Here is a 16,621-nt window from a genome sequence, read left to right as displayed (position 1 = left end):
TATCGGCCGATAATATCAGCTGGCCGATATATTGGTCGGGCTCTAGTATGCAATTTCATAATTACACTGCTAAATTAGTGTTAAAGTTCCCTCTGTAGTGTTGAAAATACACCTCCATGTTAAGAAGTAACACTGAGAAAGTAAAAAAAAAAATGGCACTAAAGAGTTCAATTTTAAACACTAGGAATTGGGTTAATATTAACACTGTTTGAGTTAAACTAACACTGGAATCTATTTATTTGCATCGTTAAAACTGAAGTGTTAAAATTCATCTGTGATATTACCTTTTAAAGAGTTACTTTAACACTCTGTGCTGAACCTTGTACAGTGTTGTTATTGCTGCTGGTATGAGTGTTGATTAAAGTCAAAGTGTAATTTAACTTGTGAGAAATGAGGAAGAAGTCATATTTTATGCGTTTGACGCATTGTCAGTAGTGGTATTGTCGCACCATCATCACACAACAGGAGGTTTTGGGTTCCAAGCTAACCTGTTTTGTCTGTGGTATTCCAATAAATATGCTCAAGCAACTTCACATTCAAATCATGTTGAAAATACACTTTCATGTGTAATTAAGTAACACTTAAAATGTCAGGAAGTTAACAATGTGAAATTAATTTATCATATTTGGAAGTATGACTTTGGGCCATGTGGTGAAGCAGTTGGTGCACTTGTTTCCAGAAGGGAGTATTCCCAGTTCAAGACCAGTCCCTCCTATTCCCCATGCAATGTGGAGTTGCGTAAGGAAGGAGCATCTGGCATAAAACGTGCAAAATCAACACGCAGATCTGTGGTGGATCCAATGTGGCATCACTGCGGAAAAAAAGTAGAACAAAGTGTGACTTTAACTTGGAACTGCTGAGAACAATTTAAATACAAGAATGGTGTTAATAATCTAATTATCCACACACACAAAAAATAGAAGAGTTAAACACAGCATGGTGGCTTAGTGGTTAACACTGTTGCCTCACAGCAAGAAGGTCATGTGATCAATTCCCACCTGTGGCCTTTCTGTGTGGACTTTGCATGTTCTCCCCATGTTTGTGTGGGTTTCCTCCGGGTGCTCCAGCTTCTTCCCACATTTACATACATGCAGGTTAAGTGAACTGGAAATTTTTAATTGTCCAGGTTTCTCTTGCAAATGAGATCTCGATCTCAGTGAGACTAACCTGGTTAAATAAAGCTTAAGTTAAATCCCATCTGACTGTGTAGTAACAAGTAGAGGTGGGTGGATGGATCCTAATATCGATAATATCGATACCAATGCTGGTAATGATATTGAACAATCCTTGTGTAAAAAGATCGATACTCAAGCTTTTTTCTCTCCGGCACACACTGACTGCTGCGCACGCAGATTCATCAAAGTCTACTCTCTGTCTGTAAGAGCAGCGCTGCGTCACACAACACGGAGCAGTGCACCCTTGTATTGTTGTTTGTCAGCCATCTACCTCAGGAAATTTTAAGTTGTGTCGAGTGATTTTTTTAAACAAAAATGTTGATTGTGATAATAAAGTATTTTGTTGTCATGCACAATCTGGGCTTCACACAGATTAAGGAGCAGTACAACCGGTTTAAAGACATCCGCACAACGGTGGAGAGCGCGCCGCGCTCCGGTCGGCCACCAACATGCTGAAATGACCAGATCATTTCCAAAGTGAACGTTGTGGAGATGTGGGACCGTCGTGTGACTATCCTAGAAATTGCGGAAGAGGTGGACATCAGCACTTTTTGGCACATTCCACTGTGAAAGAAGATTTTGCCATGAAAAGAGTGGCGGCGAAATTCATCGGCACGAAGCTGATGGCGCAGCAACAGCGCCTCCGTGATGAAGCCTCACAGGACATCCCCTGACATGCCCAGCTCTTGCACCATTCGGAAGATTCAGACGGCTTTCGGTGGCTTTTCAGTCGTGTGACTATCCGAGAAATTGTGGACGAGGTGAGCATGTCACAACATGTTCTGTGAGGCTTCATCACGGAGGCGCTGTTGCTGCACCATCAGGTTCGTGCCGATGAATTTCGCTGCCACTCTTTTCATGGCAAAATCTTCTTTCACAGCGGAATGTGCTGAAAAAGTGCTGATGTCCACCTCTTCCGCAATTTCTCGGATAATTACACGACGGTCCCACATCACCACAGCGTTCACTTTGGAAATGATCCGGTCGTTTCAGCGTTTTGATGCCGATCGGAGCGCGGCTCGCTCTCCACCATTGTGCGGACGTCTTTAAACCGGTTGTACCGCTCCTTAATCTGTGTGATGCCCAGAGGATCGCCACGGAAAGCTGTCTGAATAATCCGAATGGTTTCCACCTGGCTGTCGCCTAGTTTCTGGCAAAATTTGATGAAGTCGTGCTGCTCCAGTTGTTCCGCCATTTCCTTGCAAAGAAAAAATGAGAGACTCCACCCATCCTCACACAAAGGCTGCTTACAAGCAAATGACGCAACCGACAGGCGTGAAAAAAATCACGCATGCGCACGAAGGTTCAAGGTTTGCTCATGCAAGCACACGTGATTCAAATCCATCAGGTTTTTGAAAAAAATAAAAAGGTCCGATACCTTTCTAACAGACCTCGTAATCTTGCAAACAGGCAGGCAGACAAATAAATAAACAAATGCCAGTGATTTTATTGCATTGTTGGCGGACATAATGACATCTATTCTGATGTGTTCCTACAATATTAATATTACATGTCACATTCAGGCTGTTTATTACAAAATGTGTCATTGCAACATGTGGGGCCTATTTCACAATGAAGTGAAAATGTATTGCATGTAAATGTTATTGCATAATGTGTTGTTACACACCATTATACCAACAGAATTTTCTGATTACATCCATTGCTTTTAAAACAAACTTAATTGAGGATTATTTTCAGTGTGTAATGAGTGGACAGAATTAGACTGCACCGGCGAAGCTGCACCTGAGGAACTCGAGGATCACTCTATGGTAGCTCATGAGGTACAAACCCACCAGAAGACAATCACATTTGATATTAATTGCCAGGATAGAATTGTCATGACATACAGTATCTTGACATGTATCTTAGTTGGTCCGATTCTCCGTCTGACTGTATTACAGGGTTTTCTGTACGTGTTTGGAGGCATGCTGGATTCGGCATATTCTAAATGGAGATGTCCCCTCTGGGTATTTGACATTGGTGAGTTCCACTGTTAATGTGTGTTGCACAGTGCAGCAGCCAATACTGTCAGCAGTGGTTCCACTGCTCAGGCTTACCAAAAAAAAACTTGTACTTGCATGTGGATTAGAAGTCTGGTGATAATATGTGATCGCATTGCCTTGAAGCATTTATGCTTGAAACTTGGAAAAGCTTCTCATTATGTTGTTGTGCTGCAGAATTGTCAGAAATATAATGCATCACTCACTCACTCATCTTCAATTGCTTACTCCAGTGAAGGGTCACGGGGGGCTGCTATGTCAGCAGTCATAGGGTGTAAAGTGGGGTACACCCTGGACAGGATGCCAGTCTGCCGCAGGGCCACATGTACAGTAGACAGACAAACACATTAATACCCACAAGCACGCGTACAGAGAATTTAAGTTTCCAGTCCACCCAACCTGCATGTCTTTGGATGTTGGAGGAAGCTGGAGCACCCAGAGGAGGCCACTCAAACACGGGGAGAACACGCAGACTTCATACAGAAACGCCACAGGGGGGAATCAATCCCATGACTTTCTTGCTATGAGGCAACAGTGCTAACCACTAATGGCCCAGTCACACAGCACACGACGATTCCTGAACGAAGGGAAAAAGTAAAAAAAAAAGTCACACTTCGTTGAGAAAAGGTGGACGAAAGAGCTTTATCACCGAACAGCCTGCGAAGCAAGAGCGCAAAAGGGACGAAAGAGGAACTTAACAAAACCGAAGCTCACGATCTCGACGCTTTAACGAAATGCACCTTGAGCCACAGCTGGAGCAGTGTGTGTCTTCATCTCTGAGTTCCAGGACTCGGCGCTGAGACAGAGCTCATAGCGCCTGAGTCCTGGAGAAACTGCAGACAGAAGCTGTGGAGATCTGTGTGCACGTCGGTGGGACCACCTGCTCTGGTTCCTTGTCCAGAACAAAAGAGGGATCATCTCCATCATCATCAGAATCCTCACTGTCTGTTGACATGCTGCGCGCTCTGTCTTGGTCTAATTAAGAAAAAATAAATAAATAAAACAACAAAAAAGCGTGCTGTGATCACTGCTGTATCACTGTATTACGTTACTAAGCCATAACCTGTCAAAAGGGAGAATAAATGTAAGTGTAAAGATGATTGAATCTATCAGAGCAGTAAATTAATCAGTGCGTGTGAACGCGCGCATTGACTCACGTGCGGTTATTTCCACCAGCTGATCACTGATCCACAACGTGAATTCTGCCTTCCAGAACAGCTCTTTATATAATCATTTTGATTCATCTACCTGTTGCCACATGTACAGAACTGAATTGTCATTCCTACACTCATATTGTTATATTTAATACAAAATAATAAGCACAGCTGCTGCTGCTGCTAAAGCTGCATTCATGTACCATCGGAAATTGCACAACTTTTTTGTTGTTTCAAATTCAACAGTTGCTTGTGGCAAAATAATTAATTGTATCCATACAAAAAATTAATTCTGGCCTATGTAAGGTGCCTAAGCACATTGAAGCTGACCCCCCACCCAGCCTCGGCGCTCACAAACCGGCTTATGCACTGTGTGAAAACATTCAGCTGCTCCAACGAAGTCAAATTAAACAATAACGTTACAAAAACTAAAAAATGATTAAAAAACGTCAAGAATGACAGCAAAATGAAACATAGACAAATTGAGGATTTCTTTGCCCTTCGTTCAAATTTTCAACAGTTTAAAAATCCTGACGAAGTGCCAGCTGCAGGAACGAAGCTGCGCAAAGGTTAAGCAATGCCAACGAAAGTCCAGATTTCTTGTTTCGTCAGGGCTTCGTTGCCCTTCGTCAAGTGCCGTGTGACTGGGCCATAAGACACCATGTTGCCCAATATAATGCATCATCAAATTTAAATCATAAAGGAAGGGAATCCAAACATTCTTGCTCAATCCAAAATTATTGAAGAAATGCAATATAATTCTAATACCCAAACAACACTTATTTGGGAATACTTCTACTACTACTACTAATAGTAATTATTGAAGTACAACCCCAATTCCAATGACGTTGGGACATTGTGTGAAGTGTAAATAAAAACAGAATATAATGATTTGCAAATCCCCTTCAACCTATAGTCATTTGAATGCACCATAAAGACAAGATATTTAATGTTCATACTGATACACTTTTTTGTTTTAGTGCAAATATTTGCTCATTTTGAAATGGATGCCTGCAACACATTTCAAAAAAGCTGGGACAGGGGCAACAAAAGACTGGGAAAGTTGAAAGAACACCTGTTTGGAACATTTCACAGGTGAACAGGTTAATTGGAAACAGGTGAGTGTCATGATTAGGTATAAAAGGAGCATCCCCAAATGGCTCAGCCATTCACAAGCAAAGATGGGGCGAGGATCACCACTTTGTGAACAACTGTGTGGAAAAAATAGTCCAACAGTTTAAGAACAATGTTTCTCAATGTTCAATTGTAAGGAATTTAGGGATTCCATCATCTACAGTCCATAATATAATCAGAGGATTCAGAGAATCAGGAGTACTTTGTACACGTAAGCGGCAAGGCTGAAAACCAACATTGAATGTCCGTGACCTTTAATCCCTCAGCGGCACTGCATTAAAAACAAACATCATTGTGCAAAGGATCTTAGGGCATGGGCTCAGGAACACTTCAGAAAACTATTGTCAGTTAACACAGTTTGTCATTATATCTACAAGTGCAAGTTAAAACTCTATCATGCAAAGCAAAAGTCACACATCAACATTCAGAAACTTCGCCACCTTCTCTGGGCCGAGCTCATTTGAATGAACAGACACCAAGTGGAAAAGTGTGCTGTGGTCTGATGAGTCCACATATTTCAAATTGTTTTGGAAATCATGGACGTTGTGTCCTCTGGACAAAAGAGGAAAAAGACCATCCAGATTGTTACCAGTGCAAAGTTCAATGCTGGCATCTGTGATGTATGGGGGTGTGTTAGTGCCCATGGCATGGGCAACTTACACATCTGTAATGGCACCATCAGTGCTGAAAGGTACATCCAGGTTTTGGAGCAACACATGCTGCCATCCAAGCAATGTCTTTTTCAGGGACGTCCCTGCTTATTTCAGCAAGACAATGCCAAGCCACATTCTGCACGTGATACAACAGCGTGGCTTCGTAGTAAAAGAGTGCAGATACTAGACAGGCCTGCCTGCAGTCCAGACCTGTCGCCCATTGAAAATGTGTGGCGCATTATGAAGCACAAAATATGACAACGGAGACCCTGGACTGTTGAACAACTGAAGTCATACATCAAGCAAGAATGGCAAAGAATTCCACCTACAAAGCTTCGACAATTAGTGTCCTCAGTTCCCAAACATTTATTGAGCGTTGTTAGAAGGAAGGTTGATGTGATAAACATACCACTGTCCCAGCTTTTTTGAAAGGTGTTGCAGGCATCCATTTCAAAATGAGCAAATATTTGCACAAAAACAATAAAGTTTATCAGTTTGAACATTAAATATCTTGTCTTTGTGGTGTATTCAATTGAATATAGGTTGAAGAGGATTTGCAAATCATTGTATTCTGTTTTTATTTACAGTTTACACAATGTCCCAACTTCATTGGAATTGGGGTTGTATGTGCTGCAGTTGTGACATACAGACAGGATGTGCTTCCTGTCATAAAAATACCAGAGCTTGTTGGTTCTTGTTTCTCAGTCTTGGCTGGTCTTGTCCCAAACGTTAGACGTCACACTACTTGTAACTTGATTTGTGATTTAACCATAAGCTTCATGGCTTCACATCTGTGTGTACCTACTGCTCAACCATAGTGCCCCCCTCCCCCTCTCCCAAGTTAGTACTCATGATAAGCACCGGTGTGCACAAAATACACTCACAGCACTACTGCACACTGCAGTTGTAGTAGCACTTGTGACTGTTGTCAGAAAATGCTGTGCCACGGCATGTGTAATTTTCTTGTTTTGATCAGTAATGTGTGGAATGAGGTTGAACCAACCCTCATGATAAACTGGGTTTTCACAAGCCTTTTATGAAAGCAGCTTATTTAATCACTGAAGTAATTTTTTTAAAACACACATATCAATACGGCACACAATAAATACTAGCTAATTTCTGTTCTGCTAGAAATTTTACAGGCAGGTGGATGATTCATGCACATGAACTCTGCTTATCATTAACATGGACCAAGTCCTCTGCTTTCATTTGTTGAAAGAATACAAGACACCCAACCAATCTTGCAACATCTGGATGTCATGAATAGATGTCACAGCATGATCTACAAAATGGACACTCAGGTGACATCGTGTCACTGGGATGTCATGATTCAACATCAAGCTGATGTCATTACTAACATGACTCAATCCTGACCAAAACCTGGTATTATCTGACTGTCATGTGTTTGCTGGGTGTCTTCTTGTTCAGATTTATTGTTATTGTCCTCTGTTTTGTGTTTCAGCAAAGCAGAAATGGTTGCACTGGCAGGGAAAGATGACCTCATCCCAGGTACAGAATGTTTTCTTACAAGATATTAGTAGTCTGACTCAAACAAGCATATCACTCAGTGTATGGACTTTGTATACAGTCGTACATGCACATACAAAAATATGTGGCAACTTGTGTACATTTACTAAGAAGAAGATAATTATTATTGTATTATATGATTTCAAGACCAGTTCTCTAATGTTTACATCACCAATTCCCAAATGGTTGCATTTCACTGAGCCTAAAAAGTGTAACGGGGTCAAAATGGTCATTTTTTTCAAAATTCATTATGTAAAGTATACACATGTATCCCTTTCAAATGCAACTTTCTGGATTTAATTATTCCATTTAGTTTGAGGAAAAAAACAATTTATGTGACATAAATAAATGAAAAATGTATTGTAATTCAATACATTTTTGTCATTTTTCTCGGAATTGACCTTTTTCTGTTTGCAAAAATAGCATTATTCAGTCAATTTGTATGCAAACTCCATGGAACTGGTGTCAAAATGTTCTGAATAACTTGTTCTTTCATAATATACCATATTTAAAGACATCTGGACAAAACATGACTGTGTGTTTATTAAATCGCCGCCACCGAGTCCACCCCTGACAAAATTATTTAAACAGACCAGAGGTTCCTTTATTTATGTCCAAATGTTATGAAATGCATATCACTGGAAAGAGACCACCCTAAGCTTTAAAATGACACCAACATTGTTGTGATAGGTCTTATCTTCTCCAAGAAATTACAGCTGATGTTCATAAAAAGTAATCAGAGCATTACAAGTCCACCCTTCTTGATACACCAGTATATGAAATGCAACCAGATACTTTGTCAGTGAAGACAAACTACATTTGTCATGGAGTGAAGGTTTAAGAAATTGACACTTTGTGTGCAACTAATAGATTTACCTTTTCAAGATGAGAAAATGCTATATTTCTTTAGTAGAAAGAAATATATCACAGAAATAGCAATTTATTTGGAGAAATTGTTTTTCAGAAACACCAGGGTAGTGTACAGTGAAGACTGTGAATTTAACTTGGTCCAGAGCACATTGGGGTGGGGGGGCATAAGAACAAGAAGCCAATAGTCTGTATTTGTTGCAAAATCTGTTTTACACTGCTTGTGCTGGAGCATTTAGAACACTGGTTTGAGACTTGATTGGTATCGCACACAGGTGTATTCTTGCGTCTGTTGATTTTTCAGTTTGTGTAACTAAAGCCCTATAACAGGCTGGCGTCCTGTCCAGAGTGTATCCTGTCTCACTCCCTATGACTGCTGGGATAGGCTCCAGCCCCCCGCGACCCAATCTTGGTTAAGTGGTTGAAGATAAGTGTATGACTAAGGCCATCTCTTCACATTTGTGTGATTTCTGTTTCTGAACTGTGACCTTTTTTTTATCTATTATTATTTTTTGACCTGTAGGTTGCCTGTTAACATGTATATAATATTGTATAGATCAGACCTATCCTGTCTGTGGTTGATGCTGACACATTGATTTAGGCTTTTGGGTCTTGTTATTTTCTGGTTATCCCAAAAAAGTCTGACATGAATGAGGAAATTTGACCGTATCACCACTGTGTTGGCCATCCTTCATTAGCTTTCTATTAGAGTAAGAGTTGATTTTAAGGTCCTGTTGGTGACTGACAAAAGTCATATAGTATACCATTCAGGATGCAGGCGTACACTGTCTTCCTAAGATTAAGAAGTTTGCTGGATTCAGATCTTTTGTTTATTGTGCTCCAACTTTATGGAACAATTTTAATGAATTCTGAAGGCATATTTGTTTTCCAACATTGACAATTGGTGTGTGGTTTTTAAATTATATTAATTGACATTGTTCTGATTACCATGATGTGGCTGTAATGGATATATTTTGAATGTTAAATTATTTGAGGGCTGTGACATTTTAAAGTTTGTTCTACATGTTAAACACTTTGATTTTTTTTTTTTAATTGGAAAGTGCAATATAAATGAGTATTACAAATGTATAATAATAGATATTTATATAATTAACAATCAAATAATATTACAATAATATCATTATTTCCTGTTTTGAAATAGTTTCACCAGTTTGCCTATGCAAGGCATTTTGTAGAGGCAGCAATATGTGCAGATTCATTGATTTATTATTTCACGTTCAAATTATTTCTTGATGTCTCAACTTTATTCTTGACATGTTGCCAAAATGGTATTTCAGCATTGATCTCGACACTTAAAAGTTATCCTCAAAGTGAAAAAATAGGGAACTAAGCCGTACAGATGAGCATGGTGTAATTAGCCCCCCTACAAAATGTAACATTTTTTTTCAAAATTTTCCCAAGTACTTTTTAACAGAGCAATGAATTTTCAACACAACATTTCCAAACATGCTAGTGTTATTTTGGATGTTTACATCATTTTACTTTCAACACAGAAACAAAATATTTCACAAAAACCAAACACTGCGAGGGTCAAAATTATTAGCCCCCTGATGCTAACAGTCAATTGTGTATCATTTTTGTCTATATAGATAGATAACTAGGTGAGGATCAGGAAACTTATTATTTTGGGTCATGTTGGTATTTTTTAAAGAAGGACAGTAACCATAAAATAAAGTTAGACAGGTCTATCAAATTACATTTGATTCTTTGTCCTGGTGGCAACTAAGGCAACTATTGCTTGTATTAATAAGTGAAGTTTCTGGAGACAGAGTGTTCTCACCAAGTGATCTTAACAAATAGACTGGTGGCTGTTACATGTGTGTATGTCTGTGTTTGTAGCACCAAATGCCAACCAACAGGAAGGGGCACAGCGCTGTGGTACTGGGTTCCAAGATGCTTGTCTATGAGGCCTCATAGACATTAGAGGGTCCTCACAGGAATTTTGGGCTTTGGAGTTTGGTGAGTTTCCCTTCTTTTTTTTCTTTTTTTTTGTCTCAAGCTCCATCAGGTTGGATAGGGAGCATCGGTGCACTGCCATTTTCAGATCTCTCCAGAGATGTACATTCAGATTCACGTCTGGACTCTGGCTGGGCCACTCAAGGACATTCACAGAGTTGTCCTGAAGCCACTCCTTTAATATATTGGCTGTGTGCTTAGGTCATTGTCCTGCTGAAAGATGAACTGTTGCTCCAGTCTGAGGTCAAGAGCGCTCTGGACAGGTTTTCATCCATGATGTCTCTGTACATTGCTGCATTCATCTTTCCCTCAATCCTGACTACTCTCCCACTTCCTGATGCTGAAAATCATCCCCACAGTATGATGGTGCCTGGTTTCTTCCATACATGACATCTGACATTCACATCAAAGAGTTCAATCTTTGTCTCATTTGACCAGAGAATTTTGTTTCTCTTGGTGTGAGAGTCCTTCAGGTGCCCTTTGGCAAACTCCAGGTGTATTGCCATGTGCCTTTTACGGAGTGGCTTCTGTCTGCCCACTATACCATACAGGTCTAATTGGTAATTGGTATCATACCATATTGTCCAAATACTTAGGGACCTGATTGTATGTACCTCATAGCATCATTAAACATATAATGGTAACCCTTTTTGCAGCACAAGCGTGGTTCTGAGACATTAATTTGACTTACTGTTGGTATTATGAAGATACTTCATGAACTGATGTGCATTTTGTGTTGGTATGTGTGTTTTTGACAGATACCATGGATTGGTCTCTGACAGATGGTTCACAACAAGGCTCACTGGGTCCAGGTCCCAGACATAGCCATTCTGCAGTGTCCTACCAGGACTGCATGTACCTGTTTGGCGGTTTGCAAGGCTTACGAGAGCAGAGGGACTTGTGGAGGTGGAACTCCACCAATCACACATGGAGTTGCCTGAAAAACAAGTGAGCAGTAGTTTTTTTTTTTTTTTTTTTCCTTTTCTGCTGTAGATACTGCTATAGTTTCTAAAGGACCACCAGCCAAATATCAAATTATCATACTGGGCTGTCTTGAAGGTGCATAGGGCATGTTCAAGTCACGATTTATAGGGCATGTAATTTGAGTACAAAGTTGGATGCAGAGTGTAAAGGCATTTGATTAATTCTTTCATTGTCATGAGTGGTTTCTGTGCAAAACATGTTTCAGACCGATAACACAGACCAAAGACAGACAGAGACCTAAAACCAAAACTTTGGTGTATATGTAGCATTGTGAAGATCTCCATCCACTGTAATGGGTAAGACAGTGGACTCCAATGTAGACAATATATGCTAGCATTACAGCACTAAAAACAATTCAACAGTCGTAGAATCACCATAAAGTTGTCATTGTTGCTTTTACAGGCTCGGGTCATTATCACAGAAGGTAGGTCTACTCAGGAAAAGTCTCCTGATACAGAGAAGCAGAAGGGTAACCCAAAACCACAGGCAAGTGGTCGGTACATAGAAGGCCATCAAAACTGGTATCCGAGAACTAAAATGGCAGGCAAAACTCATGAAACACTAAACAAAAGTGTGGATCATTAACTTGCAGACAACACAAGGAATGAACACGAGAGAGCTTGCATCTGTTTTTTTTCCCTTTGTTTGTTTTTAATGGATATGCTCACAAGCCAGAGGACAGAGTGATGAGTGACATGTCAATTGGATTTCACTGTAGACTATGGAGATTTTAATACGAAATGTAAGAAATATATAATGCTTACCAGGTGTAAATAGGACCAACCTGTCACTGGGCGCCAGTAGACAGTGGCCACCAAAGCTGCCTGAGATGAAGCAGAAAGGTGTTGTTTTGTATTTTTTCTTGAGTAGGTAGTTTTATTTCCCATTTCAGTTTCATCACGTGTACAAGCAGGGTATACATGTGTCATGAACCTGCCTGTGTAAAGCATGGCGGAGTGTTTTGTCCTTTAAATGTCAGAAATACACTGTGCATAAATTAGCTGATGTGTTGAGTATTGCTGAACTGTTGCTTTGTGCATCGTCACAGCTGGAAACTTGACACATGATGGCACAAAAGGCTGAAGCACACAATAGACATTACCAGAGGTGGGAGTAAGTCACTGTCAAGTCTTTCTCAAGTCATCAATCTGCAGGTCCCAAGTCAAGTTTCAAGTCAGCTTGCAAACAATTGGTGGTCATTATGACTTGGGACTTGCTGATTCATGACTTGAGAGTGACTTGATGGTGACTTACTCTCACCTCTGGTCATTACTGTTATTCCATCCTACTGTCACGGGTGCAAGACCTCCATCTACAGACAGCTTTCCATCAAATTATGATTAATCTCTGTCAAGTCCATCTGATGAAATATATAAACTTGTGTATGTTTTCCGTTCACGTCGTCAACGTTTTTTAGCCTACATGTACTGTGCCATTATTTTCTGTCTGTGCAGCAGAGCTGCATTCTGATTTGCCAAAAATACAAGCAGAACTCGACACTTTTCTCCTCTTCAATCAGAAACGTTTTGAGTGAGCCAGAGTGGATGTATCAATTTCCCGCTTCTGGTGGCAAAATTAAGTGTTTCTGCCTGAAAGCAACGTTTTCAAAAAGGCTGTCAGAAGAACCGTTTCTGTACCAAGTTGAAGCCAAAATCTGAAAATGTGACTCATTTTTCTACTATCAGTAGTGCCGTGGGTACTGAGGATGCAGTTTTTACACAGCTGTCCGTATATTCCAAACACGGAAAAACAACTGTCGCTGCAGCAGAAATGAGCGTGCAGCCTTGTACAGTGTTGGAAGTCTGCATTAGCTGAATCTGACTGTGTCATGAAGCACTGCTTCATGACGCAGTTGCTTACAGTGGAGTCAAGAGAGAGCTGTCTGTGATGTAGCATTGTTGGTAAATAAAAATAAATGCTCACCACATAAAAAAAGTGACAGGGCAGTGTTAGATTGGTCTTAAGTGTCAAAGCCACGAGTCTGTTTGATGCTTCATTACTCAAAGAGTCTGCTCCATTAATACAGAAGCAGCTTTAACACATCATTTCCATGAAAAGACTCATTAAGTTCCAGTGCTGCTGTGTGCCCTGGTGAAATATTAGAATGTGAAATTAAAGCAGCAATCCTTTGTATCACGTGGCACGTTTGAATCAGAGGGTGATGAGAAAACTCCAGAGTGAAAAATGAGCTCTGGGATCAGATCACTGAGGCCACAGGCTGACTGATGTATCTGTTGAAACAAGCAAACCTGTTGTTAGAGTTCAGTGTTAACAATCTGGATTGGTTGTTCTGAATAAGTGCCTGATTGGACACACATCAATGCAGAGATCAGTCATTTCAACCAGTTTATATTTAGAGTGTAAATGTAAACAGCGACTTGTGCAAAGGAAGAGTATCGTCCTCGTCTACACTCCTCAAATGGTTTAAGAAAAATAAAAATTCTAAGAACTGGCAAGTTTAACATCTGTCTTTGTTTTACATCATTCATAACATTTTAGAATATCTACATGCTAAGAGATAAGTGTGTGTGTGTGTGTCCGTGTCCTGTCTAAACAGTACCTCAGGCTTGAGACAGACTTGGCGCACATACAGTATGCTTTGATACGCAGGGAGTGACACAGGCTATTGAGCACTGTAGTAGTAGTAGTAGTAGTAGTTAAGGGGAGAGACACTTTTGAGCTGTGTTGTCATCAGCAAGTGTGCTAATAGGTTGAAGTCATATTTTTCTATTCTTATTTTCCTTTGACCTTTTAACCTCGACATTTTTGCAGGTAGCAGTAGCATAGTAGTAGCAGTACTAGTAGCAGTAGTAATAGCAATAGCAGCTGTCTCTTCTTGAGGCGGCTTTAGTTGTGCCCTAACAGTTCTCTTGAATCTGGGATAGGTGGGAGGTGATAGCTTTGTTCGTGAAGATGAAGTTTTCATTTCAGTCTTTGAATCAGACCCACTCTGGGGTGGGTAATCAGCTAGTTTATAATAATAATAAAAAAAGAAAACGGTGAAGCAGAATGCACACCGCAGACTGCAGATGATATTTGAAATTCTTTCATGTCACAGATAGAAAATGTTTTTGATTAAATCAGTGTAACAATTGTGATGATTCTTCACAATTGTTATATTGTTTGAGTCCAAATCATTTTCCATCAGAAGTCACTGTATACGTACGTTATCCAACCAGATTTGCTCTCCTCAGATCCTGATGATACAGTACAGTGCAGATGACAAACCCATTTCTTTTTAGTTTCCATTCCTGTATTTAATATGTCTCGCATGATAATGTTCAGGAATATTTAGTTTGTGTGAGTGTGTGTGATAATATCACTGGTTCTTTAAAGATGTCTTCTCACATCTTGTCTTGGTTGTGCCTCAGGGTAACCCAAAACATGTCTAAAAGCATGTAACTTTTCAAAATTTACTTCTTGTGGAGGGGTGGGATCTCTCTCTCTCTCTCTCTCTATATATCTCTCCTCTTGGGCCCTCTGTCCTCAGACAGATGTTTCGCATCCATGCTCACCCACCCCCCTTAGCCATCCATTAAAATGTTCAGTCAAAAGAAAATGTTTCCACCAGCACCCATGTAACTAACACCACCTATTTATTTTCTGTCATAGGTCTGGTCCTTCTAGACTGGTTGGACACTCAGCTGTCACCTATAAGGACAGTATGTTTGTCTTTGGAGGAGGCGAAAGCCAAAACTTCCCAAAGAACTGCTTATGGAGGTACAGCTTCCCCACGCAGACCTGGGAGCAGGTTGCTACACTCAGTGGTTTGAGGCCTCCACCAAGAATTCACCACTGCTGCACTGGGCTCGGCCCCAGTTACAGGCCCATCACCCCCAGCAGCAGCCTGTGCACCAGCTCAGGACTCGGGCGCAAGCTGTTGGAGGAGAAGTTCAGGCCCTTCAAGAACAAGTGCTTCCCAGCACCACTTAAATATCTGGGGTCAGAGTGCAATATAGAACTAGAGACCTTCACTCCAGAAAAGCACTATAGTGGTAGAACACTGACAAAGTTATCAGGACTGGACCACATTCAGAAGGCTGTGATGGAGAAAGGTGGACAGCTGGTCAGAGACTGTTTGACTTTTGAGAACAAAGCCTTCAGAACACATTGGAGCTGTGCAGACGAAGAAGACCTGTTTGATGATGAGCACGGGGATATAACCCAGAACCTACCTGACCTGCTGCTGGTACTGGGGGGGCGACCTTGTACTATGCACACATCTATCACCATATGGCAGATGACCTTAACCGACTCCTAACAGCCTGCAAGGAAATAACTTTACAAACAGTTCTTTATGTGACAAATGTTAAAACACACCAGTCTTATATTGTCAAGTTTAACAAAGACACACTTCACCCAAGAGCAATAAGAAACGGTCAAAAGACGGACGATACGTTCCATGCAACACCTTCAACAGAATGTAGAATGCATGCTCCTCATTCAGATATATTTTTTAGGTCATGAGCGTAGAATGCAGCAAACATGCACAAGCTGTTATGACTATATGTACTGTGAATATTTTAACTTTAATTTACAGGGGTTTTGAACTCACAGAAGGTTTTGTTACAGTTTGAAACAGTGTATTACTTTGTATTCTGTAATTATACATTTGCACATTTTGTCATACTCAATCCTTAAAAGGCAAAATTTCAATTTAAAAAGTTATATTATTAAATTATTGAAAATCTGGAAGTTTATGAATTAAATTAGTCTTTGGTTATTCATAAACCGCTATAAGGTGTACAAGTTATTAACCTCGGAGTTGCTATTACGTCAGTACTTGAGGTGATCTTATATCACATTATCACATTAACTTTTATGCAACTGGAAAACAGCCACATGGCAGTGTTTTTTTGTTTGGAAACTGACCATAAGCAGGTCTAGAATTTGTATGAATAAATAAACTGGATCTTTGGATGGACTTGAACAAGAATGAAAGAAAGGCCCATTATACCCCTTGACTAATTTTTGACTAAACTTTTAAGGTTTACATTGTATTTTGTCAAATGTTTATAAAGTCCATTTGACTGTCTACTCAAACTACATCTGAAGTTATCTGATAATCTTCTTTTGGCTGCTCCCGTTAGGGGTCACCACAGCAGATCAGTCGTTTCCATCTCACCCTGTCCCCTTAACTTCCTCTGTCA

The 16,621-nt window shown here is 40.3% G+C and overlaps 1 protein-coding gene and 1 long non-coding RNA gene across 2 annotated transcripts; both read left to right on the top strand.

Annotated features, from left to right (window-relative positions):
- Positions 1–2,851: 2,851 nt before the first annotated feature.
- LOC117524819 lies at positions 2,852–10,437 on the top strand. The gene is made up of 4 exons (XR_004564868.1): positions 2,852–2,956; positions 3,077–3,155; positions 7,579–7,625; positions 10,371–10,437. It is a non-coding gene; the product is annotated as an uncharacterized LOC117524819 (long non-coding RNA).
- A 7-nt stretch (positions 10,438–10,444) lies between these two features.
- On the top strand, positions 10,445–16,404 carry LOC117524818 (ras guanine nucleotide exchange factor F-like). Its single transcript, XM_034186635.1, has 3 exons — positions 10,445–10,490; positions 11,246–11,435; positions 15,084–16,404. Exons 2-3 carry the CDS (start codon positions 11,251–11,253, stop codon positions 15,730–15,732), a joined length of 834 nt encoding a protein of 277 aa, XP_034042526.1. The 5' UTR covers positions 10,445–10,490; positions 11,246–11,250; the 3' UTR covers positions 15,733–16,404.
- The last annotated feature ends 217 nt before the right edge of the window (positions 16,405–16,621 follow it).

Source organism: Thalassophryne amazonica, chromosome 14 (assembly GCF_902500255.1).
Source record: "Thalassophryne amazonica chromosome 14, fThaAma1.1, whole genome shotgun sequence".
Lineage (NCBI taxonomy): Eukaryota > Metazoa > Chordata > Actinopteri > Batrachoidiformes > Batrachoididae > Thalassophryne > Thalassophryne amazonica.
This window is presented reverse-complemented; position numbering and strand designations above follow the sequence as displayed.

Bases quoted from the DNA above. Each gene is read 5' to 3' on its own strand.
- LOC117524818 (XM_034186635.1), top strand. From the start codon at position 11,251: ATGGATTGGTCTCTGACAGATGGTTCACAACAAGGCTCACTGGGTCCA. The intron at 11,436-15,083 runs GTGAGCAGTAGT...TTTCTGTCATAG, and splicing joins TGGAGTTGCCTGAAAAACAA to GTCTGGTCCTTCTAGACTGG.